The sequence below is a fragment of the Salvia hispanica genome, chromosome 3 (genome assembly GCF_023119035.1).
Source record: "Salvia hispanica cultivar TCC Black 2014 chromosome 3, UniMelb_Shisp_WGS_1.0, whole genome shotgun sequence".
In the NCBI taxonomy this organism is placed as follows: Eukaryota; Viridiplantae; Streptophyta; class Magnoliopsida; order Lamiales; family Lamiaceae; genus Salvia; species Salvia hispanica.
In genome coordinates this window covers 5,680,094-5,706,625 of record NC_062967.1, presented here as the reverse complement: position 1 = coordinate 5,706,625, position 26,532 = coordinate 5,680,094, and the positions used below count along the sequence as shown (strand labels likewise).

Below are 26,532 nucleotides of genomic sequence, written 5' to 3'. Positions count from 1 at the left end.
CTACTACTACTACTACAATATTCCACTTTTATATGTACTTTTTTTTATAATGAATTATTTGTTTTATCTAATTCATTTTTTGATGGATATATGTTACTGTAACAAGTTGAAATAGCAAATTAATGTTATTGCTCTTGTTAAAGTAATTGACAACTATTAGCTGCATTAATACCTATAAAAATAATATTTTCGGAAGTGAACAATTTCGTTACCCTCTGTAAAATAACACATTTTCTTCAAAAAATAATGACACCTCTAATTTATCTATTGTAAGGAAATTTTATTTAAGTGAAAATGTCAGCGTCAATCGATATAAATAAAAAAGAAGGCATTTTCAACAAATCGGTGGTCGAGATGGCTGCGAATGAGGGGTTGGAAGAAGGCGAAGAATTTGTGTACAGGATCAGCACCGCCGAGGAATGGGAGGAGCTGCAGCGGAGCGGCGCTACTTTCGGTGGAAATCTCGATCAATCAACTGGCTGTTTTCATCTCAGCAAGCTCGATCAGGTGCACAGATACCTAACCTCGCCTTTCTTATTGACTTGTTTTTTCAGAGTTTTATAAAGTGATTAATGCAATTTTTTAAGTAGTTGGCAGACGATTTTCGTTATTTTGAATGATTTGCTGAGATTGTTTGATTAAGCCTAAACCATTGCTTATAAAAATTGTGTAATTGTACTTCAAAGTGCCTACTCCGTTGGAAGTTGTGGGATTTCTGTTTAGATCTACTGTGTGTAAAATCACCTTCATTCACAATATTAATGATCTATTATTGTTAACCTTGTCTGGATTGTTGATGCATTAAGTTATAGAGCTGATTTTAGTTTATCCACATAGAATGAAGAGTGAAATTATCAAAATTAGGTCTTTCTGCCAAATTAGTTTGCCAAGATTATGGATTTTGGCAAAATAAACTAGAAAAGGATTCATCTTCCTATCAATAATGTGCTTGCTACCTGTTAAGTTACTGTTGTACCAGTTTTCGTAATGCATAATCTCTCTCTCTTTTTCTTAGACTACTACAGTTTCAGAATTATATACTCAATAATTGAAATTAACTTTGCACCTTGTAATATTTTCAATTGCAGGTCCAATCGACTCTGCAAAACTTTTTTTTGAATGTTAAGGAGGATCTATACCTACTCAAAATAAATGCTAAAAAGGTACTATATATTGCATAGTACAATGATACAAACTATGCATTTGCAGAGTTCCGGCTGTGTCCTATGTTTGTGAGTATGGGCTGACAAGTATTAACTGTGGCAGCTTGGAAATGGTTTGATCTACGAAGCTGTGGATGAGTCCAATACGTTTCCTCATTTCTATGGTCCATCCCGGAGTTTCAGTCCTCTTCCACTAGACGTCGTTACACAAGCAGAGAAGCTGACCCTGTCTGATGGCAAATTCAAATGCAGCCTTCTGACTTAGAAAATCAAGTTTTAGTCGGCACACTGTAATGCTTATCTACGCCGTTGCTCTGTTCAATACCCATTAGAAAACACATTCTCTGAAGAAATATTATCTTTTGCATTTTTATGCATAATTTGTGCTAGAGAAGGATGATATTCCCTAATGTAAGTTTCAAAGTACGTGTATCTCTGCCTATTGTTATGAAAATATTGCCCTTGCCTTTTTGTGCCTGTAGAAAAGAGACCTGTTTGTAGCTTGATTTCTCCATTTATAAATTTGGATCAAATTCATTTTCATGATAAGATGATGGATAATCGTGTGTTCCATATATGTCACTACTGATATTATAGTGGAGTGCCAAATAAATGTTCAGCCCATTCATCATCGAGTTAGTGCTTTATCTTAAATAAAACATTACCAATCTGTAATGTGAAAACACATAGGTTGAGAATGTGTCATAGTATATTTTGTTTAAAAAGAGAAGAGAGTGCATCTAAAAAGACTCTACTCGATCATACAAAGTATAGAAAAGAGAAGACTGTCCTAGAAAGTGAGACGCTGCAATCCTTCGTGCCTTCCCGATAAATACGTGATATCCGAACTTACATGTGATCAAGACAACTCAAGCCCTTCTTCCAACGGCCCGAAAAATACCAAGATACTACTATAAGACAGAGAAGAAAGAACTTGAATACTAATATAAGTCGAGTCCGACTCAATCCACTACCCATGACCATAAAATAAAAACACAAAGGAATTTGTAAATTACCTTGTTTTTTCTAGAAAATGAAACAGAGTTTGGATTGCTAGATTCTTCCATATATAGGCCTATCACCATCCACTAATAAATGTGCAAAAATGGTGGTGTATATCTGTCAACTGATCATGAAAATAGCAAATAGATTGAGATTTTATATGCATTAGTCCAAGACGCATTTCTCCCACCATTTAAGAGAAAATGCAATATTCGCCCCCTACATAATGACAACCATATTGGGAGATAGTTGTCACGTTCCCATTTAACCATTTAGTACAAATGCAATTTGCTCTTCTCTATATATACTAAGGTCCCAATTTTTCATTTCTCATAACAACAAACTAGCTTAAAGATGAAATCTAAAAATGGCATGTTCATAGCTTGTGTCACATTTTCAATGCTGGTGTTTGATGCTGCTTCACAGTGCAGCAGGAAACCAGTGATATTCAACTTCGGCGATTCGAATTCAGACACCGGCGGCCTTGCTGCAGCCATGGGATACGAGTTTGGATATCCCGACGGCCGCGCCTTCTTTCATCGCCCCACTGGTCGCCTGTGTGACGGTCGCCTCATCATCGACTTCCTTTGTAAGCTACTACTAATATTCGCTTAAGCTCCCACCAAGCTTAAGTTTGTCTTTTCTATTAAAATTATCATACTCTCTCCGTCCATGAAAATAGTTTCATTTTGTCATTTAGGGTGTCCACGAAAAATAGTCTCATATAAAAATAGAAAATTTTCCATATACTTTACCCACTTTTTTTTCTCTCTTTTACTTTACTAATGTATCATTAAAATTTGTGTCATCCACAAATGAGACTTTTTGTGTGGATGTAGGGACATTTATTTTACTGCAGAGTAACCATCATCGTCAGGTGCAAATAGCATAAAACTGTCCTTTTTAAAATTTGAATTCTCAAACAAAAAAATTAGGCCCACACTTTGAATTTTAATTACTCAAGATTCCTGGGGTCTTTGTTATGGATGGGCGAGTTTTGTGTGCCCGTGAAAGACAGCTTCTTGCTTTACGTGATCAGATTCTTTTTCTCTATTCATGACAACTTGCATATACTATTATGCTCGTGATATATTATATAGCTCCAATGTTTTAATGTTGTTTGTATACTCCATGTTTCTGAAATTTAAAACACAGGCGAAAATGTGAAGTCAAATTATTTGAGTCCTTATCTGGAATCATTGGAAGCAGATTTCTCAAATGGAGCAAATTTCGCAATTGTTGGCTCAGCCACTCTCCCTAAATACGTTGCATTCAATTTGAACATTCAAATTCTTCAATTCAGACTCTTCCATAATCACTCTCTCCGCCTCCAATCCCAAGGTCTAAACTTGCAACGTTATTTACAACTGATTTCAGATTATATTTATACATAACACCATGCAAATTCTTAAATTCTTATTATGTGCACTATCTTATAATTATGCTAATGACCTTTGATGATATTGATTTTTCTATTAATGGGTTTTGGAGAAGGTTACAAGAATCTTGTGGGAGAAGATGGATTCAAGAACGCCCTGTACATGATCGATATAGGCCAAAATGATCTCACCGCTGCATTCAACAACGTTCCGTACGACCAAGTTATTCAAAAGATCCCTACATTCATCTCAGAGATTAAGGAGGCAATGTGGGTAAGCAAACACCACTCTCACCATGACTTAATTTGCATGACAATTACTACTAGACTTGTTTTTATATTAGGGAGGCTAGTTTTAGATGTATATATACATTTACTATTTAAAAAGCACTATTTCAACCTCAATTCATGTGTATTGGCGTTGTTCATGATTAAAAGCTTCGTGGTTGTGGGTAATTGGCGAAGAAGAAATTTCGTGTTGTTGTCGACAAAATTAGATGATTCAGAAGCACAAAGCTTCTTTGTCATAAATTATAGGCAAAGGAATAATTCACTACTAAATAAGCTTTGTAATTCTGAATTGATGAACAAAATATGTTCAATTCACGACTAGGGAGTGTTATTGTAAATTTGCAATACTCCATATTATTGTAATAATAACAAGAGTAAAATTGCAATAGTTTTTTTTCTTCATTTTATTGGGTGCTTATTCAAAAATAAGTTACAATAGAAAAATGAATATTTTGTGAGTTCACTCTGTGTTACAATATAGATCATACACCTACTCGGTGGGAAGAACTTGCGGGTGCACAACACGGGGCCGTTAGGCTGCCTGCCTGAAAATCTCGCGTCACTCAAACCAAATGCCTCCCAAGTAGACCAATATGGCTGCATCGCCTCCATGAATGAAGCCGCCAAAACATTCAACTCCCAACTGCGTGATCTTTGCCAACAACTACGCGATCAGATGGAAAACACGACCATCGTCTACGTGGATGTATACACTGCCAAATACAATCTCATTTCAAATTCTTCCACCTATGGTGAGTGACTCATAATCATACATATAACTATCATTGAGAGTAAAATATCTGAAATACAAATGTTGCCATTATTTAGGTATGAAGAATCCATTGATGGCATGTTGCGGAAATGGTGGAGCGCCTTACAACTTCGATCCAGAGAAAAGGTGTCGGGATATCGATGCAGGGTTCGACCTGTGCAAGGAAGGGGAAGGGCCGTACGTGAGTTGGGATGGAGTGCACTACACAGAGGCTGCAAATAACATTGTTGCCTCGGCAATCTTGTCTACTAAATATTCCACTCCAAACCTTCCATTTAACTTCTTCTGCAATAACTAATGTCTAATTAATACTACTACAATTATGTAGCTAAATTGATTTGGATCATGTTCTTGCTTGTGTGATTTGGTAATTCATATACTTATATATAAATATTCTATAGTAATTTTTCAGTTTAGATCTGAATTGAGTAGTCAAGAATTATATTAAAAAATTAAGAAATCGTTTTTAGCACTTTGATCAAACTCATACATGTACACGTAATTTAAATTAAAACTCAAATTGCGGGGATAGCTCAGTTGGGATCTGAAGGTCACGTGTTCGATCCACGTTCACCGCATTTCTTTTTTCATGTTTTGAGCTGGAACCTCTCTTCAAAATCAGGCCCATTATTAGTGCCATTTCAAAAAAAATATTAAAAAAATTCAAAGATTATACACATTAGCCACTCAACTTTATAGTACTTGATACTCATATGGAATGCATCCATATGCTATAGTCAAAAGTCATGTTAGAATAAACTGGGTAGTCAAGAATTATATACTCCCTTCTTTCCTTGAAAATATGAACTAGTATTTCTTTTGAAAGCATATTCCTTAAAATTATGAACCACAACATCCATTAGCAGTGCTGATAGTAGTATATATAATTTTCTTCCTTTCTTATTTTATCAATAGTGTTATGTATTAAAACTTATTTTTTAAAAAATTTTTATTTAGGAGATAGGACGATAAAATAAAAAGGTTTTATAATTAAAACTAGTAATCACGATGGCGCCTCTTTTTTGGTTCTTTTTTTTCTTTTTTGGGCTGCATCCACCTTTCTAAAACCAGGCCCATTTTATTTGGGCTATATTCCATTTTTAAATTTTTAATCAAATTCATTTTCCTAATAAGATAATGGTTAATCGTGTGTTCCATATAAATCACACTGATAACCCACCCACTGCAATTCAAACCTATTTGAGAAAAAAGACTACTGCCCGGCCCTAGCCTGACATGCGATCCGTTGTTTAATAGTCTTCCCGATGGATATGTGAAATCCGAGCACACACGTGATCACGACAACTCAAGACCTTCTTCCAACGACCATAAAATAAAAACACAAAGGGATGAGGAAATAACCTTGTTTTTTTTTCAAGAAAATGAAACAGAGTTTGCGTTGGTGGATATTCTTCCATATTTAGGTTTGTGACCATCAACTTATAATAGCAAACAGATTGAGATTTATACTATGAATTAATTAGTCGTTTAAGAGAAAATGCAATATTCGTCCCCTGCATAGTGACAACCATATTGATTATTGGGAGAAGGTGTCACGTTCCCATCTAACCATATAGTAGTAGTAATTTGTAACAAATGCAATTTGCTCCTCTCTCTATATATTAAGGTCTTCTATTTCTCATAAGAACAAAGTAAAAGAGATGAAATCCAAAAATGGCATATTCATAGCATGTGTGATCACATTATCAATGCTGGCTGCTTCACAGTGCAGTAAGCGGAAACCAGTGATATTCAACTTCGGCGATTCGAATTCAGACACCGGCGGCCTTTCTGCGGCCGTGGGACACGATTTCGGATATCCCGACGGCCGCGCCTTCTTTCATCGCCCCATCGGTCGCCTGTGTGACGGCCGCCTCATCATTGACTTCCTTTGTAAGCTACTAATAGTGGCTTATATTTTTTTTTCCTTAAATTTCTACTAAAATCATCAAATTAGCATATTCTTTCGTTCTATGGAAAATAGTCTCACATTTCTAAAAACACAGGTGAAAATGTGAAATCAAAATACCTGAGTCCTTGTCTGGAATCATTGGAGGCAGATTTCTGGAACGGAGCAAATTTCGCGATTGGCGGCGCAGCCACTCTCCCTAAGCACGTTCCATTCAGTTTGAACATTCAAATTCATCAATTCACACGTTTCCGAAATCACACTCTCATTCTCCGCCGCCATTCCAAAGCACGTGTAGCTGAAGATGGATTCAAAAACGCCCTCTACATGATCGACATAGGCCAGAATGATCTCACGGCTGCATTCAACAACTTTCCGTACGACCAAGTTCTCCAAAAGATCCCTTCATTCATCTCAGAGATTAAGGAGGCTATGTTGGTAAGCTATCAAATACAGTATCTATTTTGCTATTATAATTAAAAGGGTTACTAATAACTATTTAAATAATGAATTCTGGTTAAATTCTAGTCTGTCCCATGAACTTTGAAGTTAGAAGATTACATCACTAAGTTTCAATTTTTTTTAATTGTTGTCTCATTCATGCACAAAATGTTTGTCTTTTAATGATATTCAAATCATTATGTTTCATTATAAACATTCTTTGTTTTATTGTATTCCTTTATTTTCTAATTTCTCTTCTTATTTTATTGAAATATTGTCGCTTTTAACATCATCAACAAACGTTAATTTATGCATGGATGAAACAATTGAGAAAATTTAAAAGTTCACAATATAATACTCCTACTTCTAATTTCAAAATTCATGGGACAGACTAGAATTTGACCAAACTTCATGATTTAAATGACTATTATTCTAATTAAAAATACTCCATGAAATAGTGAATAAGTTATGAAATTAGTTATTTTTGGGTTAAAGTACGAGTATTTCAACCTTAACTTGTGTATTAGCTAGCCATGTTCGCAAGTATAAGCTTTGTGGTTGTAAATGGTATACAAAACAATGTTGATTTCGTGATTTATGAACTACCACCGGCAAATTGGGTAATTGACAATGAAGAAACTTCGGGGTTGTGAATTGTCAACAAAATTAGATAATTCATAATCATAAAGCTTCTTAGTCGTAAATTAATAGACTATAGACAAAATAGGATCATTCACGACTAATAAGCTTTCTGATTCTGAATTGAAGACAAAAACTGTGATCAGTTCACCACTAAGAGGAGAGTGTGATTGTTATATTTGTAATTATAAGAGTAAAATTGTAAGAGCCAACTACTCTATATTTTTTTTCTTTTTATTAGTAATTTTTTTCAACAAAACGGATAGTATGTGAGTTCATTGTACATTGCAATATAGGCCATATACAGACTCGGTGGGAAGAATTTGTGGGTGCACAACACCGGGCCGCTAGGCTGCCTGCCTGAAAAACTCGGATCACTTAAACCAAACGCCTCCCAAGTAGACCAACACGGTTGCATCGCCTCCATGAACGAAGCTTCCAAAGCGTTCAACTCCCAATTGCGCCATCTTTGCCAACAACTGCGCGATCATATGAAAAACGTGACTATTGTCTACGTGGATGTCTACTCTATCAAGTACAATCTCATTGCAAACTCATCTACTTACGGTGAGTGAGTCATCATCATACAAAATATAACTAGCAGTGAACAAAATATATATCCAAAATCGAATATATGAAAAAAAAGTTGTTGGCAATATTTAGGTATAACGAATCCATTGATGGCATGTTGTGGACATGGTGGAGTGCCTTACAACTTCGATCCAAAGAAAAAGTGTCGGGATGCAGGGTTCGACCTATGTGAGGAAGGTGCGGGGCCGTACGTGAGTTGGGATGGAGTGCATTACACAGAGGCTGCTAATACTATTGTTGCCTCTGCAATCTTGTCCACTAAATATTCCACTCCAAACCTTCCATTTAACTTCTTCTGCAATAACTAATTTCTACTGCTAAACTGAAGATGATTAATTGATCGAACAAGTCTTAATTAGTTGGATCAACAACTTGCTTGGATGATTTGTTGTTTATACTCGTATATATTTAAATATGCTAGTCATTTTTCATTTTAGAATAAATCGTGAAGATAAAATAAAATTTAAATTTAAATTAATTAGAAATTGTGTATTTAGCACTTAGAGCAAAAACAATTAAGTAGAATTAAAAGCAAAAAACAAGTTGCGGGGATAGCTCAGTTGGGAGAGCGTCAGACTGAAGATCTGAAGGTCACGTGTTCGATCCACGTTCACCGCATTTTTCTTTTCTTTAATCATTTTTTGGGCTGCAATCTCTCTTAAAAATCAAACCCATTTGTTTTGGGCCTAGTCAAAATTAGGCCTATTTCTCGTAGGACCATTAATAGCTGATTAGTATTACACTATTATTCTTGTTCTTCTAGTCCAGTGATGACTATTCTAGAGAATTGACCTTAATAATTCACTAACATGTTTATTAGCAATCATTCACATTTCTAAAAGAAAGAGAGTTTAAAACACTTGAGATTTGAAATATTGAAATAGCGATGGATCAAATTGAAGCATTAGCATGCCAACTCTCAAATATATTAAAAAACTCCAAAGATTAACATGGGGCCATACACATTGGCCAATGGTTGAGATGAAAATTGAACTACCTCACGATTATTATAAGTATTTCTTTTATTATCGTCATTTATTTCGTGGTTTTTTTCTCAGCCTCAAATCTCTCAATGATTTTGTTGCTATGAATTTTAAAAGAGTTTTTGGTGCCAGACAAAATCATTCGATTCTACCTTTCAAAAGTTAGTAAATCAAATTCAGAAGCGAGATACACAAAATAACATCATTAGCTGCATAGAATTTGGCAAAGGAAAAAATAAGCATTAATATTATCTGCAAAAAAAATATGTATGTTTTTTTAGAGCACTTAATATGCTTTTACAAACTCGGGAGTATCATACAAAAATAAATCTATGTTTGTTTAGTTAGATATATGTCTACATTTTAACTTGGTTCGAGCCCATGTGTAAAAATTAATCCACTTTTTAAAAACCAAAATCCACTTATAGGTTGAATAAATTCGTCACATTATACATCTCGAGTCTCTTATGATTCAGTATTGATCATGTTTCATTATTAATTTTGTGAATTTAATAATATAGTGTATATTGTAAAAATAAAATCTATAGTTATATAATGAGCCATAATTAACATTTATTAGTATTAAAAATTGAAGTTTGACTAAATTTACATATCCTTACTATGGAATAAACAACCTAACCGCCAAAGTTCACCTTAATTAATACTTACTTCATTAGTTTAATGAAACATTAGAAATTGAAATTTCAAAAAATAAATAGAAATGAAATACATATGAAACATCACAAAATAGGATAAGTAAATGCAAATGGGTCTATACATGACATGGAGATTAGTGGGATCAATTTTTTTCTAAAAAATGTGCCTTGACAACCTTGAAAGTCGAAAGCAAAACAGAATGTGTCCAAATTTGAAGGTATTACTAATAGTTGATAAAGTAGGAAAAATTAAATTTTAAAAAAAAAGTATTGGTTCAATTAATATCATTTGTTTGACTATGTTTTCCTTTATTAATGGATGCAATAGTTATTATGAATGACAGCTTTAACTTTTAATATGAAGTCAATAATTGCTTGCTAAATAAATGGTTTCTTCTCTCTGAAGGGAATTGCACATTCATAAATCAATCGAACCACTCAATTGATCATTAGATTAGGTTTAGAAATTAGAAGCATTTGCTGCATTAAGAAGCTGAAGATTAAGAATCTTGTATAAATAAATGAGCTTCATATATATGATGAGGAAATAATAAGGTTAAATGGCTACAAATCTACTGATTGTTTATGTTTTCCTATAAATCAATTAAACCACCTAATTTTATGTATGATAAAAATTTCCACAAATTCAAACTCCAATAAACGCTTTTAATTTCTAATGCAAACATTAAACTTTTTTGAAAAAAATATCTCTAATACACTGAGTGGGTATGAATAATTTAGATATTTATTCATCCTTACTTGAAACAATTGTTCTAAATAATTCAGCTAAAATAATTTAAAATATTTGGAACTATGAATATTATATTATGAATCCGAATCTCTGGTTTATGTATCAAACACTTTTCTTGGTGATGCTTTTGAATCAAAACGAGATTCCCCTTGCCCACCATTTTTTAGCATGATAATAGTATATTATAAAAATTGTACTATTTGCGATCTAATTTTCCACTTCCTTATGCACTCTCTTTTAATACCTTAAAAAAAAAATTTGTTTTTATTTCCTTTTCACTTTATTTGAATTGTTTTTGCATGGACAAAATGAATCGAATAATTGTGGTGACGCTGCTAATTAATAAGATGCTTCTCCGCTCCACCGTTCCTTTTATTAGACTATTAATGGAAGTAATAATCAGTCGAATGATGAAGCAACCTTTTTTAGATTATTTAATGAAATAATTAGTTTACTTATAAAATGATATTTAGAAAAGACATATTTTTCCTCAAACATTAAAATTTGAAGGCCCTTTTGCCAAATAAATAAAAATCAATTTTGTTAACAATATATACTTTTTGCTTTTGTGAGTCGGCGTATTAGGAATTCCTTTTGTACCTCTTGTCTTTTCATTGCATATTCAGAGTCGTAAATAAACTTCAAAATTATGATTAATTATAGTTTATGATCTTCCCTTTGATCTATGTTAAAAAAATGAACTTATCTTTTGATTTATTGAATAAATTGTATAGAAAAATCATTTTTCACTTGAGCATCAAAGTGAATGTCATTTTTATGTAGGAAAATAGTCATTTTGATAATATTAAAAATAAATCAAAACATCCATATTGAATTCGGGCTTTGATAAAAAAAAATTACGTGTCATATCATTTTTGCAACTCATGTTTAAATTCAATTTATTTGTTACAAGTCGGGACAAAGATCATACCATATAATCAGTCCCAAAATTACCAAAAATATTATAATCCTGATTTTATCTAAATACTGTATAGAACGTAAAATAATGAGGAAATATCTCAAGAAACTATAAGGGTTCTAACTCCTAACAAACAATTTAACAAACACATGGCAGACGAATGATTCTAGTGATGGTTTCATTTAATTATTAACTCTAATTTGCTTTCAATTATGAATCAAGCAACTCTACTTATAATAAATAAAAATAACTATCTTTGTTTTATAGATGGAGTACTAAACATATACTATGAATTCTTTTTCAAATTGGAACCATAATAGATTAATAAAAAAGTCAACCTTTACAGAAAAAAAATATTGGTAATAATAAATAAATAAAGAGGTGGGTGGAAAGATGTCTAAAAAAATGATTGAGTTTAAAATAGTGGCTAGACAGACTATTGGTATATGCATGTACGCGGTTTGATTATGACAGTTTTGCTGTCATGCTACATTTCTACGTATGTATGTTTCCTTTTTTTATTTACTACTGTGCTGCTTATTAATTTAATTGTGGCAGAGACATATTCACCGCAAGCTGATGTCATGAATTATGCTAAGGAGTAATTAATTCCAAGTCCAACAGATTTGCTTCACTAACTCTGACTCATTCTAGCAATCAAGTCTCCACAGAAATTAATGTCCTCCTACTTTTGTAAATTTTTTCCTATAATGTGTTTCAATTATTAAACTTTCTTTATCTATATCACTTTAATAGTATTAAAATTTATGACAGATTAATAGTTGATGGCTGAGATATTATATTGAAAATTTGAAATTGCCCCGAGATATAGGAATTTTAATATCTTGGGATTTGGATGACTAAATTGACATTAAATTTGCTACTAAATGAAATTGGTATTTCATCATTGTTTATCCGATCACAACTGAATTTATTGAATTTCGCAATATTCCATATGTAGGATAATGAAAATGGGAGGAAAAAGCTTAGTTGTGTTGATAGGTGACTCTGTTTCAGTGCCTATTAAGATGTAAGACTGCCACCGCCAGCTAGTCTCCAACTGTATTCCCTCTCCTCTTCATTTTGTAGACCTTTTATTTTATTTTATTCAATTCGTTTAACTCTATATACAATGTTGTGATAGAGTATGTAAGGTGCATTGTTCAATAATACTGCAGATCCCTTTTGAGCTCACGTTTTGACCCGCTTCTCTCTCTCTCTCCCAAACACACACACGCACTCCGTTTATATATTTGGGATCTTCCACTCTCCTCTTAGCGCGCTCACAATCACATTGTGTTTTACTCTTACCCGTTTTCTGAAATCTTCATTGCACTTGTCTACTCTCTTCTTTCATTCTTGCTCTTTTCTTAATCTCCAATATTGCTTATAGTCAAAAGCTGACATTTTTATCAATCAAGAGGAGTGCTGGCATTTGTTGATACTTGAAGGGGTGATTAGTTTTACAAACTTTATGTAAATCATTGGGCAAAAACCTGCTTAATCCTATTCCTCTTTGATGCATTCAATGGCAATGCAGTTTCTCCCATAGCCCTTTTTCAGCTGTTTTTTTTCCTCTGAAATTTGAAGAAAATACTTTGTGAGCGAGTTTTATTTGAAAATGGAGGAATCATTTGTGCCCTTTCGTGGGATTAAGAATGACATTAATAACCGGCTGCGTTGCTACAAGCAAGACTGGAGTGGTGGATTCAAGGCTGGTTTCAGGTATGCCTTTCACTTTCTTGAATTTTTTAGGGGATTTTTGCAATTTCGTTAGTTGTGATTGTGTTTTTGATTTGCAGGATCCTGGCTCCTACCACATACATATTCTTTGCTTCTGCCATTCCAGTTATTTCATTTGGGGAGCAGCTTGAGAGAAGCACTGGTTAGATTCAATTCAATCTGCCCTTATTCACCATTACATTACATATTCTTGATTGTTCATGTTTTGGGGTGGTTGTAAATAAGTTTAGAGATGTTGAAATTTGTTTGTATGTCGAGGGTATAGATGATTTAACTCAAAGAAATTGTTGCATTGATTATATTGTTAAAGGATCTTGCAAGACTTCATTTTCTTGGTGTTTGAGTTTGATGATGTGTTGATAGAGTTGAATTATAAAAATTGCAGAGGGGGTTTTAACTGCTGTTCAGACTTTAGCATCCACTGCTGTTTGTGGCATCATACACTCAATAATTGGCGGGCAGCCATTGCTGATTCTTGGAGTTGCTGAGCCTACTGTGATAATGTACACATTCATGTTCAACTTTGCTAAGCAAAGGTCCGACTTGGGCCGTGAGTTGTTTCTCGCGTGGACTGGATGGTGAGCTCCTTCGTCTCACATATTTTATGGATTTTGTGGTGATTCTTGTTTTATTTGAGTTGAGTTGTTGTTGTTGTTTGACTAATGTCTTTACGTGTAAACAAAAACGCAGGGTGTGTGTTTGGACTGCAGCTCTGTTGTTCCTGTTGGCTATTCTTGGAGCCTGCTCCATCATCAACAGATTCACCCGTCTGGCCGGGGAATTGTTTGGTATGCTCATCGCCATGCTCTTTATGCAGCAAGCAATCAAAGTAAGGATAACGCATATAAACCCCTTTTCTTGAATTTTGTAATTTCAGCTTCTAAAATATTACTTGTGTTAGGGAATCGTGGATGAGTTTCGCATACCAAAAAGGGCAGACACGAGCCTACCCGCTTTCATGACTTCATGGCGGTTTGCTAATGGCATGTTTGCTTTAGTGCTGTCCTTTGGTCTACTGCTAACTGCACTGAGAAGCCGAAAAGCTAGATCATGGCGTTACGGGTCTGGTTAGTATTATTGTCATACAAACGAGAGAGTCTTTGAGGCGAACTTTTAACACGATTGCTTGCTTACTGTCTCCTTGCAGGTTCGCTCAGGAGCCTTATAGCAGACTACGGAGTGCCACTGATGGTGTTGGTGTGGACAGCAGTTTCATATATTCCTTCTAAGAATGTTCCGGAAGGAATTCCAAGACGTCTCTCCAGCCCAAATCCGTGGTCACCGGGTGCATACGAGAATTGGACAGTGATAAAGGTAATTCACCTAAATTAGTTTAACATAATACCTCAATTCTCCAATACAACACGAAAATATGCTGAATGTACTCATACTTTTTCAGGATATGCTAAATGTACCGATCCTTTACATACTTGGAGCTTTCATTCCTGCAACGATGATTGCAGTCCTTTACTATTTTGACCACAGTGTCGCGTCTCAGTTGGCTCAGCAGAGTGAATTCAATCTGAGAAAGCCACCTTCCTTCCATTATGATTTACTACTACTCGGTTTTTTGGTTAGTAGATCAGACTTGTACTCGTATTTTTTGATATACGAGTAGTATTCATTTCCTGATCCATTTCGCATGTTTCTTTTCTGTCAGACGTTAATGTGCGGTCTATTAGGCATCCCTCCATCAAACGGTGTAATTCCGCAGTCGCCAATGCATACGAAAAGCCTAGCCACTCTCAAACATCAGGTGATCCCCCATCTTAGTGCTCCTCTTGCAGATTTTGTAACGTTTAGTTGTTCTCTAAAGCTTATATTACGAATAATGCAGTTACTCAGGAATCGGCTCGTTGCCACAGCACGTGAAAGCATTCAAAAGAACTCAAATTTGGCACAATTGTATGGAAACATGCAAGAAGCTTATCAGCAAATGCAGACTCCACTCATCTACCAGCAGCCATCAACTACTGTATGCTATTTCCCTCCACTTTTTCTCGTATTTACTGCATTGATCCTTGTAGTTACAAATGCGCCAACATTAAAATTCTATTTACTACTCATCAGGGTCTGAAGGAACTGAAAGAGTCCACAATTCAGCTGGCCTCGAGCATGGGAAGCTTTGATGCTCCCGTGGATGAGACAGTTTTCGATGTTGAGAAGGAGATTGACGATTTGCTCCCCATCGAGGTCAAAGAACAACGTCTCAGCAACTTGCTGCAATCCACCATGGTTGGAGGGTGCGTTGCTGCAATGCCCGCTTTGAGAATGATCCCCACCTCCGTGCTGTGGGGATATTTCGCTTTCATGGCCATTGAGAGCTTACCCGGCAACCAGTTCTGGGAGAGGATCCTACTTCTCTTCACTGCACCGGGAAGGCGATACAAGTCTGTTTTATTTTCCTCGTCTCGTGATTTCAAGAATCGGTTATTTCTAAATCTCTGAACTAACTAGCCTCCTTTTTGTGAACTGATAGGGTTTTGGAGGAATACCACGCCTCATTTGTCGAGACTGTGCCTTTCAAGACCATTGCGATGTTCACCCTATTCCAATTGACGTACTTGCTTCTCTGCTTCGGGATCACATGGGTTCCGATTGCAGGGGTCCTCTTCCCTCTCCTTATCATGCTTCTAGTCCCCGTGAGGCAGTACGCACTGCCAAAGTTCTTCAAAGGCGCTCATCTTCAAGATTTGGACGCCGCGGACTATGAAGAGGCTCCGGCCGTGCCATTCAACATCCCACAGGTGTATATCATCATTCTCTCAACTCCTTTGCACCTATACTTTTATAAAAGAGTCTCTTTTCTCAAACATTTTTAAATTATACTATTATGGCTAATTCATTTCTTTATCTTTGTTATTCCCATTTGTTTTAAGAGTTTATCAAGAAAATATAATAAAAATAAGATTATTGAAGATCTGAGTTTATTTTTTTGTTTTGATTTAACAAGAAACCTTGCTTAGGAGTTAGGAAGCTGCATATTTATGTTCTTGAATTCTTATGCAGGAGGGAGAACTCGGGTCGAGGCTCTCCTTTGCAGATGGAGGAGAGATCTTAGACGGGATCATCACAAGGAGTCGTGGTGAGATCAAGCATATCTGCAGTCCAAAGGTCACAAGTTCGTCATCTACCCCAGCTAAGGACATGAAGCTGCAGAGCCCCCGTCTCTCTGAGAAAGCATACAGCCCACGTGTAAACGAGCTGAGAGGCGGGAGAACTCCAAGAGGACCTTACAGCCCCAAGACCGGAGAAGTTGGGGCGTCTAATCTGGGGATGAGTCCACATAACTCAACTTCAAACCAGTGAGAAAAAACGCGGGCGCCTTTATCCGAGCGATAGAGCTGTCCAAGAGTTTTCTTAGAGCTTTGCTTTGGTTATGTTATTGTAAAAAACTCTCCCCTCATTGAGGGGAGACCTCTTGTATAATTAACCTTACATTGATTCCTTAAATGCTGGAAATAGTAAGTTTGTTGAATAGCATAATGAAGACTTATTTTCCTATTTCTGTCTTTAAATCTACATTTCACAAAATTTGATTAACAGCATGCAATGTCAGAATCTGATTAACTGATCAAAATATCAAATTTCAAAATCAAATATTCTACATGCATATAGCGTTCTATTTTGGAATTTTGAAAGTTTTTGGACTTTCAGTTTGGTTTGGATTTGATTATAAAATAAAGGTATTGGATTATCAGACATTTCGGTTCGATTCAGATTCATTTCCTTTAAAAATTTGTATTTCTAGATAATTCAATTCAATTCAATTCGATTTTTTTTTTCTAAGTTAAATGTCGATATTTGATTGGGCGAAAATGCGAGACATAAAAATCCATATGCATCCTTAACTCAACTCAAACTTAATCATCATTAATCCATGATGTTAGCATGTGTTTTAGTTCCTTGATCACTTAACTCATTAACCATCAATCATGTCAGTAAGCAGGAAAAAAAAGATGATAAAAAAGGGAAATAGTTTGAAGAAAGGGGTTTCCTTTAGCAAAGTAACAGTTGAATCCACAACGAAAAGCAAGGGTTACAAAATAGAGTTGAAGATGAAAAGGGTCCTACGTTGTTGATTGCAAACAAGAAAGAGAATGTTGTGGTATGAAGAGCATTGACTATGGTAGTGGTAGCAGATTACAACTCTTTTCTAATCATATCATACAATCTTTGTTCGCTTTCAAACAAAAGCACAAGCCGATTTTCAAGGATAAAAGTAGAATGCAGGAGTAATTTTTTTGAATATTTTGTCTGTTGTGAAGGTCGGCCACCTCAATTATATTTCTCTATAGTCCAATCTAGAATTGGCTTATTACATCAAAATAGAATGCAATAACACTACTATTCAGGAAATTCCGTGGATTATTGCAGTTTTGATTAGATTGAATGTATGATCATGAAAATATGGAGTTTTGTTATTGTTTGGAATATTTGTTTGTGGTGAATACAAACCGACCAAATTCACACGTGGAAGACAAAAATTGATAGAGGCTATAAATTTAAAATTTTATTTGAGAATATAATTTTTAGTAGATTCAGATTATTAAATTGATTTTGTATGAGAATTTACATAAAATTAGATGAATTTTGAAGATTTTAAAAAAAATAAGTTTGGTAGGAACTAAAGCGTCTGTGTGTCTATTCAGTTAAAAATTGAAGATGAAATATGAGTTCGCTTATCAGTTTAGAAGTAATTAATTATTAAATACGAGTAAATTTTGTGATGCTTCTTATGCTTTGAGATTGAAACAATAATATGTTTATTTAGGTCCCATTCGATTGATGCCCCCTCCCCTAGATAAAACTAAGCTTATGTTCATTGGATTTAACTTCACTCTGTAATAATAGCAGTTGGTGGTAGTACAAGTCAATTACTTTCTATCTTTAATAATAGATTTCAAATGCCTCTCGGATTTGATATTGTGATAAATGTGCTTATTGAATAATTGAATAATTGATTGTGATAGTTGCTTAACTTTCTACCACCAAAAATTCTTCTCCAAACCTCTCCATTCCCATACCAGATAGTTAGGTTCATCGCTACATTTGTCGTCTTCACTGAATAAATCATATAGCTAAAGCAAAGAGAAACCATACACCCATGAAAATATTTAATAGTGGTCCCATTAAATGTAATCTATAAAAAAGTACTCATTTCGTCTACCAATATGTGTCTCATTTTAACATGACACGAGTTTTAAAAAATGTAAAAGAAAATGAATTTATGGGATTTCGTCTACCAATATGTGTCTCATAATATCATAAAAAAGTATTATATGATATTAATTTTATAGATTAGTATAATAATAAAATCTAACTAAAAATAAGTTAATAAAATGTGAAGTTGATTACTATAACATATATATTGAGATTAATTTTAAAAATAAAATAATATTTTTCGTATAAAAGTTGCCCTTCAATCAATAGGTCGAACGGTTCGGGTCACTTGATTGCGTGAATCCGTGTAGGTTGTAACCAAAAGAGTATGCATTGGAACTCCATTGGATTACTAGAAAAATTAAATTAAGGGAAGATGTGAAATGGGCTTTCATCTGATCCAATTTGAGCTATGATGGGCCCTGCCAAATCTACTTAGCCCATTTAGAGTCGGCCCATGTGAAACACATTGATTGAAGTAAGCATGAAGCACATGCCCATGCCCAAGCCCACGCTCAAATTTACAATATCTTCGTAGTTAGAAATTAGTTTTTCAATCAGACAAACAGTTCATTATCAATATTAAATCATTTGATCAAGTAATAAGAGAAGTCCTGATTGTCCGTTAGTACACGAATTATACAAAACATTTGGTTTGCTAAAAAAGAATGTAAGTATAAAATTTTGTGTTTTTATTTTTTAATTTGGCTGTCTAGATATTCTTGGCTAATAATTTATTTTCCGGAGGTTTGATCGAAAGCTGTCAACAAAAGCTTCCTAATAGTAGTACAATGTACATGAATCCCAATTCCACAAAGAAAGAGAATTTTGGTAACTACAGATCTTTTACCATTTTTTATGACAAACCCAATAATAAACAATATGTGTATCATTTAAACCAACGTTACCTTCGAAGTATCAATTGAACTCCACAATTTGAGTTATCGTCCAAAGAAATTTGGACCATCTCCAAATTTGTGTAAGCTAAAATTTCTTTTTACGAACAATATAATAAATTAGATTAAAAATTAAAATTTGGATACAATTAATTTATTTTCAGAAATTTTAGCTATTAATTATAACAAGCAAGGGAAAAATATTTATTCTGTTATCCATTGGCCATAGTAAATGGAGTAGTAAAATTCAAAACAAAAAACATGATAAAACTGCACGGCCTAACTCAAAGTCTGAGTTTAAGGTTTGGATAAGACGGCGGATCTGGTGGGAGCAAACGTCCGTTATTTATGTCCACATTTGCAACATTATTATTAATTATACACGGCGGCGTGGGCTTCTTAAACTGTATGTCGGCGGTAAAGTCCTCTAGCTTGAAAGCCGGCGCCCAGCCGCCAGCTGATGTTGACGACCTCTTTCTCTTGCTACTGTGGTTTTGCTGCACTTGGTGCAGTTTGTTCCTGAAATTCCTCATCAGCGCCACAAATAATGTTGAATAAAAAAGCAATATTAAAAATAATATGTGAAAAAAATGAAAAGGGGAAAAGCCGTTTATATTTAGTTCGGATATTGTTTTGTGTTTTATTTCATTTTTAAGTGCCACTATTATAGTTATAATAGTATGTCATTATCCTAACATAGATGATTGATAGGCCTGTGTTTATTGATTGAGTTTTTAATGAATTAATTGAAGTCCAATTTGATTTTCTCCATCAGAATTTCCATTTTCTTTATTACTCCATGAGTTATGAAGATCTTTGAAATTATTAATCTTTCAAATGGAATGAGAGAATGCAAAATTTGTGTCCGTTCTACCTTTTCAATTATAAATTCTCGAATTAATAATTGCCTTTCATAAATATTGTTGGGTATGATCTGCTCAAAAGGTCCACAAAAAAGCAAGGCCCAATCAGAAACGAGATCAATTTAGCCTTATCATGTAGTTAGATAAGATTCTGACGCATAATATGGTTGTATACGCCTGTACCAGCGAAATCTCCTCCAAAAAATAATTACATCAATTATTGGTCATTATATACGAGGACCACGTTTCCATTTCTTGTAAATGTGGCAATATTGACAACTCATACAATTACAGAGTTACAGGTTTAGATTGACTTCTATTTTATTTTTCAAACTCGACATTGACAGAATGACAGAGCTCTTCACCGCCCAAAGCTACACAGTTTTGCACTTCCCTTTTCTTGTGTTAAGTGTGTGTGTATGTAAATTTGAGAATATGTACTCTACTCACTTTTCATTTTGATCTACTATGATTTTTTAGTATAATGATTCTTTTTCACATTCACAGTGTGAACATCATCGAAGGTGAATTACTTTCAGTAAGGTTTTTGTAGAAAAGTGATCAGTCACAAATTCCTAACATAAATGAGAAGTACTAATATTGAGTGTAATAGTAAAAGAACTTATGCCTCAATTCGTGTGTAACGTGTGTTGTCTGGTTCAAACGTTATTAGGATCAAACTTCAAATCTACAATTCTGGACTGGTTTCAAAAAAAAATAACTTTTACCTTGAGTTCGAATTATGAAAACATAGAACAAGCACCACTAGTACATGATTAAGAATGTCACACTTGAATACCACTTTACAAAAAACTATTCCACCCATTTTTTACCTTTTTCAACTTTACCAACGGAAAAAGCTAAAGATAAAATGCAAATTTAGTCCATATATATACTATTGTTTCCAAAATGCTATACGTTGTAGGTTGAAAATTCAAAATACTTATGTTTTGACAGTGCGTATAATAAAGATAATCACTCTACAGAATGTGTTATAAATCCCCAAATTTTAAGCTGGACAAAAATCCTTAGATTTCAAAATATTTGTATGAAAATCAGTGACACGTCATTACGAATAGGTTGAAATTATTTTTTTTTCACTTAATTACTAAGTAGTAAGGCCTACTAGTTTATTTCAACTAGTCGGCAACTACTTGATATTTGGTCAAACAACTATTTCAAACAATAAATGTCAGAGCGCCACTGATTTCCATGCAAAATTTGTCAAATCCAAAAGATTTTTTGAACCGTCTACATGTTCTTCAAAAGGTTAGTATTTCAAACAATAAACTAGTAGTAGGGCCTACTAGTTTATTTCAAAAGATTTGTTGTTTTACATATGCACTGTCAAATATGGATAATTTGATCCAGTCCATATTAAATATAGTTTCAATTGTGATAACAATTTCGCTTTAGGTAATATAGAGTGTAACAAGATACGGTTGAAATGATTAGAGTACTGCTCCTACTATAGTAAGCAGAATAGAGGAAGCAATTATCCTCGCCCAATGCTAATTTTTTAGAAACGCCTCAAGTAACGTGAGACAAAGGGAGTACCAAATTGTAACAGAAAATAGATAGAAAATCAATTTTTTTCAGATAAAAATACATTAATGTGGATTTACTTTGGTGATTCATCATCCCATGAACCAAAAAAATTCTTCTTGTGAACCAGGCAGGCGATAGAAAAAGCTAAACTAATTTAATCCAAGTATTTTCTCTTCATATATATACATTTACAACAGCAAAAGTAAAGCGACCTCTCAGAGCGCCAAGGGCAACACAACACAAGTAAGCTTCTTCACTTCAACTATTACAGTTTCGTCGATCATAATAAAAACAAAAAAAATGGTCAGGTACATAATAAAACCTTCTTGTTCTCTGCTACAATCAAATTTTAATAAATACAAGAAACCTGAATACCAAGAGAAGAAAGGGGAGAGAGGTCATCGCTTCAATGAGGTTAGAAACATATTTCAAGTCTCAAAGTAGTAGTAGTAGTAGTAGTAGTAGCACTTTACATATTACAATCCAAGGAACGCGCATTGCTTTCTTGCATGCTCAGGGATCAGCTTCCCCAATAACTCTGCTGGGACGCCCTTGAGCTCTGATTAATGGAACCGGGAGGAACGAGTTAGATACAGTTACGTATACCACACCATTAGGGAGATGAAAACTGGATATAGCACGAAGGATGACTAACCATGTGGCTTAAAGTTGAATAATGGCGGAACAAACCGCCCATTAGGTAGTCTAACATTCGGATCGCGCAACTCATCAAAGAATGGATGGACTAACGCCTCCAACTGTATTATAAAAAAACAAACATTGCAGATGATTATGAGAATGATTTTCAACACTTTCCATAGAAATGAAAGAGAATCTTGACGATCCAATAATATCCTCTTCACTTTCAACTCAATTGAGAACAATAATTAGCAGTGTCGTATATGGATAGGAAATTGTTACGAAAGAAACTTAAACCACATGCAAAGGCCAATGTCTTTCAAAAATTTCAAAAATATCATATACTCGGGGTCACACTTCCAGGATGAATCATGCTTATTGGCAATGTTTCAGTAAATGCACAAGGTTGTATTCAGGAAATAAAGTAATGAAATAAAGTAATGCTCACCGCAGTGCACCGCAGGTTTGGAGAATACTGCAGTAGCCTTGAAACAACATCAACGGCCTCAGGTGGCATCCGCTTGTGAAAGATCTGCAGATGAGAAAAGTTTGTCAAACTATGCAAGAAGTACATAAACCATCATCATCGACACAAATTGAAGTTAAATGTCATTACCTTGTGCCATGGGTGAGCTTTAATTTGGGGGAATTTGAATTCAGTGTAATTGGGGTTCATGCATTTAATCTCCTCCCTTGTTGGGGTACCCAGTACCTACATACAAAGAAGTGTTTAAAATTCATATTCATTAGCTTAGACATAAACCATAATGGACAGTGAATGCAATATGAATGTGATCTAACAGATGGAAGGCCAGGTGCTTCAAAGTAAATGTACTACGGAGTATTAACATAGTAAAGATCAACCATGATTACCTTAATGATTTCAACAAGCTGATCAACTCCACTTTCACCAGGGAAAAGGGGCTGAAATAGAAATGTAACTTCTGTTTAGCAAATTAAGAGCATCGTCAAGAATCAGTTGAAGGAAAATGGTAGTTCAGTCACCAACCTGTCCAAGCAGTAATTCGGCCAAGACGCATCCAGCAGACCAGATGTCAATGGCAGTAGTATATTCTGTTGCACCGAATATGAGTTCAGGAGCACGATAGTACCTCGAACATATATAGGAAATGTTTGGTTCTCCTTTGACCTACATATTGAGTCAAATAACATAAATAACCTTACTAGGTTAAGAAGCCTAAAGATGCCTTCACAGAGGGAGGGGAAAGGTATGGTGCTCACCAGTACTTTTGCACTTCCAAAATCACATAACTTCACCTGATGGGTGTGTGGATTAACCTGTAGACAGTAGGTTGAAAAGTAAGTTGTTTGTTAGTACTTGCTATCATATGCATTAAATTGAAAATAAACTTACCAACAAATTTTGTGGTTTAATATCCCTGTGGCACACTCCAACACTGCCATGGATATATGCAAGTGCTCGGAAAATCTGCCATGAAAAGACAATTTAGGTTTAGAGAAAAGATTCAGCCTATGAAAAAAGTCATAACTACTTAAATTTGAAAAAGAATATCCAGGCATTTGTAGAAATCTAACAATACAATGCAAGTGGGACAAAGTATACCTGATAAGCATAAAGCTTAACATATATCATTGGCATCCTCTGACTCATCTTGTTATAATGTCTAATAACCCTATGAACAGTCTCAGGAACATATTCCAGCACCAAGTTAAGAAAAAGCTCATCCTTCTCAGTGGTTGAGAAGAAACAATGCTTCAAAGACACAACATTGGGGTGGTCCAGGAGACGCATGGTTTGCAGCTCTCTGTTCTTGTACCTCTTATCTTGAAGAACCTTTTTTATGGCAACAGTTTCACCTGTTTCAAGACATTTGGCCTGAAAGAGAACATTAGCATAAATAAGTGTTCTGATTTGCGAATGCATGGAAACTATTGTTTTTCCTTGCACTGGGCAAGGAGAAGGCATCACAGCAGACAGTACCTGAAACACTACTCCAAAAGATCCCTGCCCCACAATACGCTCGGCCATATAACTGATTGTCTGAAAAAACAAGGATTGAATAATATATAAATAGGAAAATAACAAACTTAGCAAATCTAGTAGTATAATGCAAATACTGAGTATCGAATTTAACCTGTTTTGGTTGGCCATTTTTGCCCCCGATTGTGGTCACAATTATATGACCAGTTTCTGTTCCATTACCATCTACGTAAACCGGTTCCATATCCTATCACATAGGGTTAGAATTAGCAGTTAGCACATCTATAAGCAACAGCTTGTGACAACATACAGAATGACTACTTTATTGTAATTATTTGTACCTTGTCATCCTTGAGTTTCATCTCATTCATCTCATCTGGCAGCTTATCCAGTCCACCAGGCTTTCGACCAGGATCTCTTACACCGTTCGGAGGAGCTACACTAATTGAGGCCATTCACTTTTAATAGTAACAATCGAGGCAGGCTTTCTCACCAGTTATGCCCGGCTAAGATAAAGAAGCAGGCCCAGAACCTATCTGCAAGAAATCCAACTAAGGTTAAGCAAAATCTTCATCAAGGTAGAAATTGCAACAATTCCACCCAAAACACCTAACGAAAATTGAGAATAATTGCATCAAACAACAACAACACAGCTACATCCACCACTTAAAAGGATATTTGTGTATGAAGTAGTAGTACTAAATAGATGAACAATGAAGCTAAACAGACACTCATAAACACAGAACCAACACCTCAAATGTAACTCAAAAGTACAGAGCATCTCTAATATTACAACGCTGAAAATTCCCCAGCAGCTTCCATAGACACAACGGAAAAAAACCGGTCGGTAGCATCAGATCGAGATCTACGAAGTAAGACATCTATTACAAAGTCCAGAAAAACCAAATTTACGAAACTTCCCAAACAATTCCCAATTTGTTCCAACACAAACGCAAAACCAACGAATACGAGAATAATCAGGCACAAAAAATCCCTGCAACAAGCCTACAACAAGCACGAGAAGGAACCACACGGAACAAAATCAATCACAACCAATTTTCAGCTAAAGTTCGGAAAAAATGCACCCAGACCTTTAATTGAAACTCAAATTCAAACAAATTAAACGAGAGGGACGCACAAATCCAAGCACGCAGAGTTATTCAGCTACTCAGACTTTCATACCGTGACGCATCACAAAAAAACAATAAAACTAAAGCTCACGGATCCAAAAACACGCACCCGAAGAAAATGAAATGAATCGAATCAGCCACCGCCGAAATCGTAAAAAATATATCCCGACGAATCAACGATTCCTGTTTTTCCGCTGATTTTCGCCTGAAAATTATCAGAATTATGTTTGAATGAGGGTAAGGTGAATAGGCAGCCAGCTATTTGATGGGAGGGGTCAGTCAGTCAACACGATAATGACTCCGAAAGCATATAATAAAGCAATCAAATCTCATTATCATAAATATTATTATAATCATTTTCTAATTAATTTACAGCTCTACTTTAACCTCTGCTTTTGACCATTCAAACCCTTTTGCTTTTCCGAAACAAATTATTATGTCAGTCACATTTTATTTTAACGTTTTCGCATTTATTCAAAACCCTAATTGGCCCCTTCCTGAGCTACGATCTAATCCATTGAACGGCGCCGTTTGACTCAAAACTCTTTTCTAGCACTCTTTTAACGCATGCGATTTGTGTATTTACTTTAGTCTAAAACTTTGTCATAAATATAATCAGTGGTTTATTAACTCTGATTAAAAAATCGGTTGAAACATATCTCATCAAAAAAACTAGATCTTATGGCCCAACTCCCACATTACATATATAGATATATTTTACTATCAATTAGTACTATAATATCGGCATGTAATATTGTAAATGACATTTCACATAAGCATGTCACACATTATCTCACATTCCATATTGCGTACTAGATTAATTAATAAAACAGCTTATTGTTTAATTAATTATTTTGTGCATTAGATTTCTTTTGGATTAGGTTTAGCCTAAATTGGCAGACTAAAAACAAACCGCGTGAGTCCAAGGCGGCAATCATGATTTAGTGCAACCACTCTTTGACATGTTGTTTTCCTGTCATACACAACCTGCTAACAGTTGCTACAATTAAGTATTATCAATGTTATAATCAACATTCAACATCTTACATCTCTATGTGTTTATAATGTTAATGTTTTATGATCCTTGTTTTA

General features: G+C 34.8%; 5 protein-coding genes and 1 non-coding gene across 7 annotated transcripts; 5 read left to right on the top strand and 1 right to left on the bottom strand.

The window, feature by feature from the left end:
• Positions 1 to 104: 104 nt before the first annotated feature.
• Positions 105 to 1,634, top strand: LOC125214907. Its single transcript, XM_048116126.1, has 3 exons — positions 105 to 507; positions 1,089 to 1,163; positions 1,267 to 1,634. Exons 1-3 carry the CDS (start codon positions 295 to 297, stop codon positions 1,426 to 1,428), a joined length of 450 nt encoding a protein of 149 aa, XP_047972083.1. The 5' UTR covers positions 105 to 294; the 3' UTR covers positions 1,429 to 1,634.
• An 871-nt stretch (positions 1,635 to 2,505) lies between these two features.
• Positions 2,506 to 4,938, top strand: LOC125208919 (GDSL esterase/lipase LIP-4-like). Its single transcript, XM_048108447.1, has 5 exons — positions 2,506 to 2,754; positions 3,321 to 3,506; positions 3,660 to 3,817; positions 4,316 to 4,586; positions 4,663 to 4,938. Exons 1-5 carry the CDS (start codon positions 2,520 to 2,522, stop codon positions 4,902 to 4,904), a joined length of 1,092 nt encoding a protein of 363 aa, XP_047964404.1. The 5' UTR covers positions 2,506 to 2,519; the 3' UTR covers positions 4,905 to 4,938.
• A 1,335-nt stretch (positions 4,939 to 6,273) lies between these two features.
• On the top strand, positions 6,274 to 8,601 carry LOC125210427 (GDSL esterase/lipase LIP-4-like). Its single transcript, XM_048109986.1, has 4 exons — positions 6,274 to 6,499; positions 6,613 to 6,953; positions 7,892 to 8,162; positions 8,259 to 8,601. The coding sequence occupies exons 1-4, from the start codon at positions 6,316 to 6,318 to the stop codon at positions 8,492 to 8,494; spliced, it is 1,032 nt and encodes a 343-aa protein (XP_047965943.1). The 5' UTR covers positions 6,274 to 6,315; the 3' UTR covers positions 8,495 to 8,601.
• A 130-nt stretch (positions 8,602 to 8,731) lies between these two features.
• Positions 8,732 to 8,804, top strand: TRNAF-GAA. The gene has a single exon. It is a non-coding gene; the product is annotated as a tRNA-Phe (tRNA).
• A 3,856-nt stretch (positions 8,805 to 12,660) lies between these two features.
• Positions 12,661 to 16,742, top strand: LOC125214344 (boron transporter 1-like). The gene is made up of 12 exons (XM_048115334.1): positions 12,661 to 13,220; positions 13,298 to 13,380; positions 13,624 to 13,816; positions 13,929 to 14,067; positions 14,140 to 14,305; positions 14,386 to 14,552; positions 14,638 to 14,811; positions 14,899 to 14,994; positions 15,076 to 15,213; positions 15,309 to 15,628; positions 15,718 to 15,985; positions 16,248 to 16,742. Exons 1-12 carry the CDS (start codon positions 13,117 to 13,119, stop codon positions 16,545 to 16,547), a joined length of 2,148 nt encoding a protein of 715 aa, XP_047971291.1. The 5' UTR covers positions 12,661 to 13,116; the 3' UTR covers positions 16,548 to 16,742.
• A 5,101-nt stretch (positions 16,743 to 21,843) lies between these two features.
• On the bottom strand, positions 21,844 to 25,718 carry LOC125214345 (shaggy-related protein kinase alpha-like). Of its 2 annotated transcripts, none has more exons than XM_048115336.1 (13): positions 25,550 to 25,718; positions 24,652 to 24,842; positions 24,465 to 24,557; positions 24,311 to 24,370; positions 23,933 to 24,205; positions 23,723 to 23,797; positions 23,590 to 23,646; positions 23,357 to 23,497; positions 23,221 to 23,271; positions 22,964 to 23,059; positions 22,796 to 22,879; positions 22,364 to 22,466; positions 21,844 to 22,267 (listed from the first exon to the last, which is right to left on the bottom strand). In XM_048115336.1, the coding sequence occupies exons 2-13, from the start codon at positions 24,763 to 24,765 to the stop codon at positions 22,185 to 22,187; spliced, it is 1,230 nt and encodes a 409-aa protein (XP_047971293.1). In that variant the 5' UTR covers positions 24,766 to 24,842; positions 25,550 to 25,718; the 3' UTR covers positions 21,844 to 22,184. The 2 variants fall into 2 exon arrangements, with proteins under 2 accessions (XP_047971293.1, XP_047971292.1); XM_048115335.1 differs by having other exon boundaries at positions 24,652 to 24,846; positions 25,550 to 25,717.
• Positions 25,719 to 26,532: the final 814 nt, after the last annotated feature.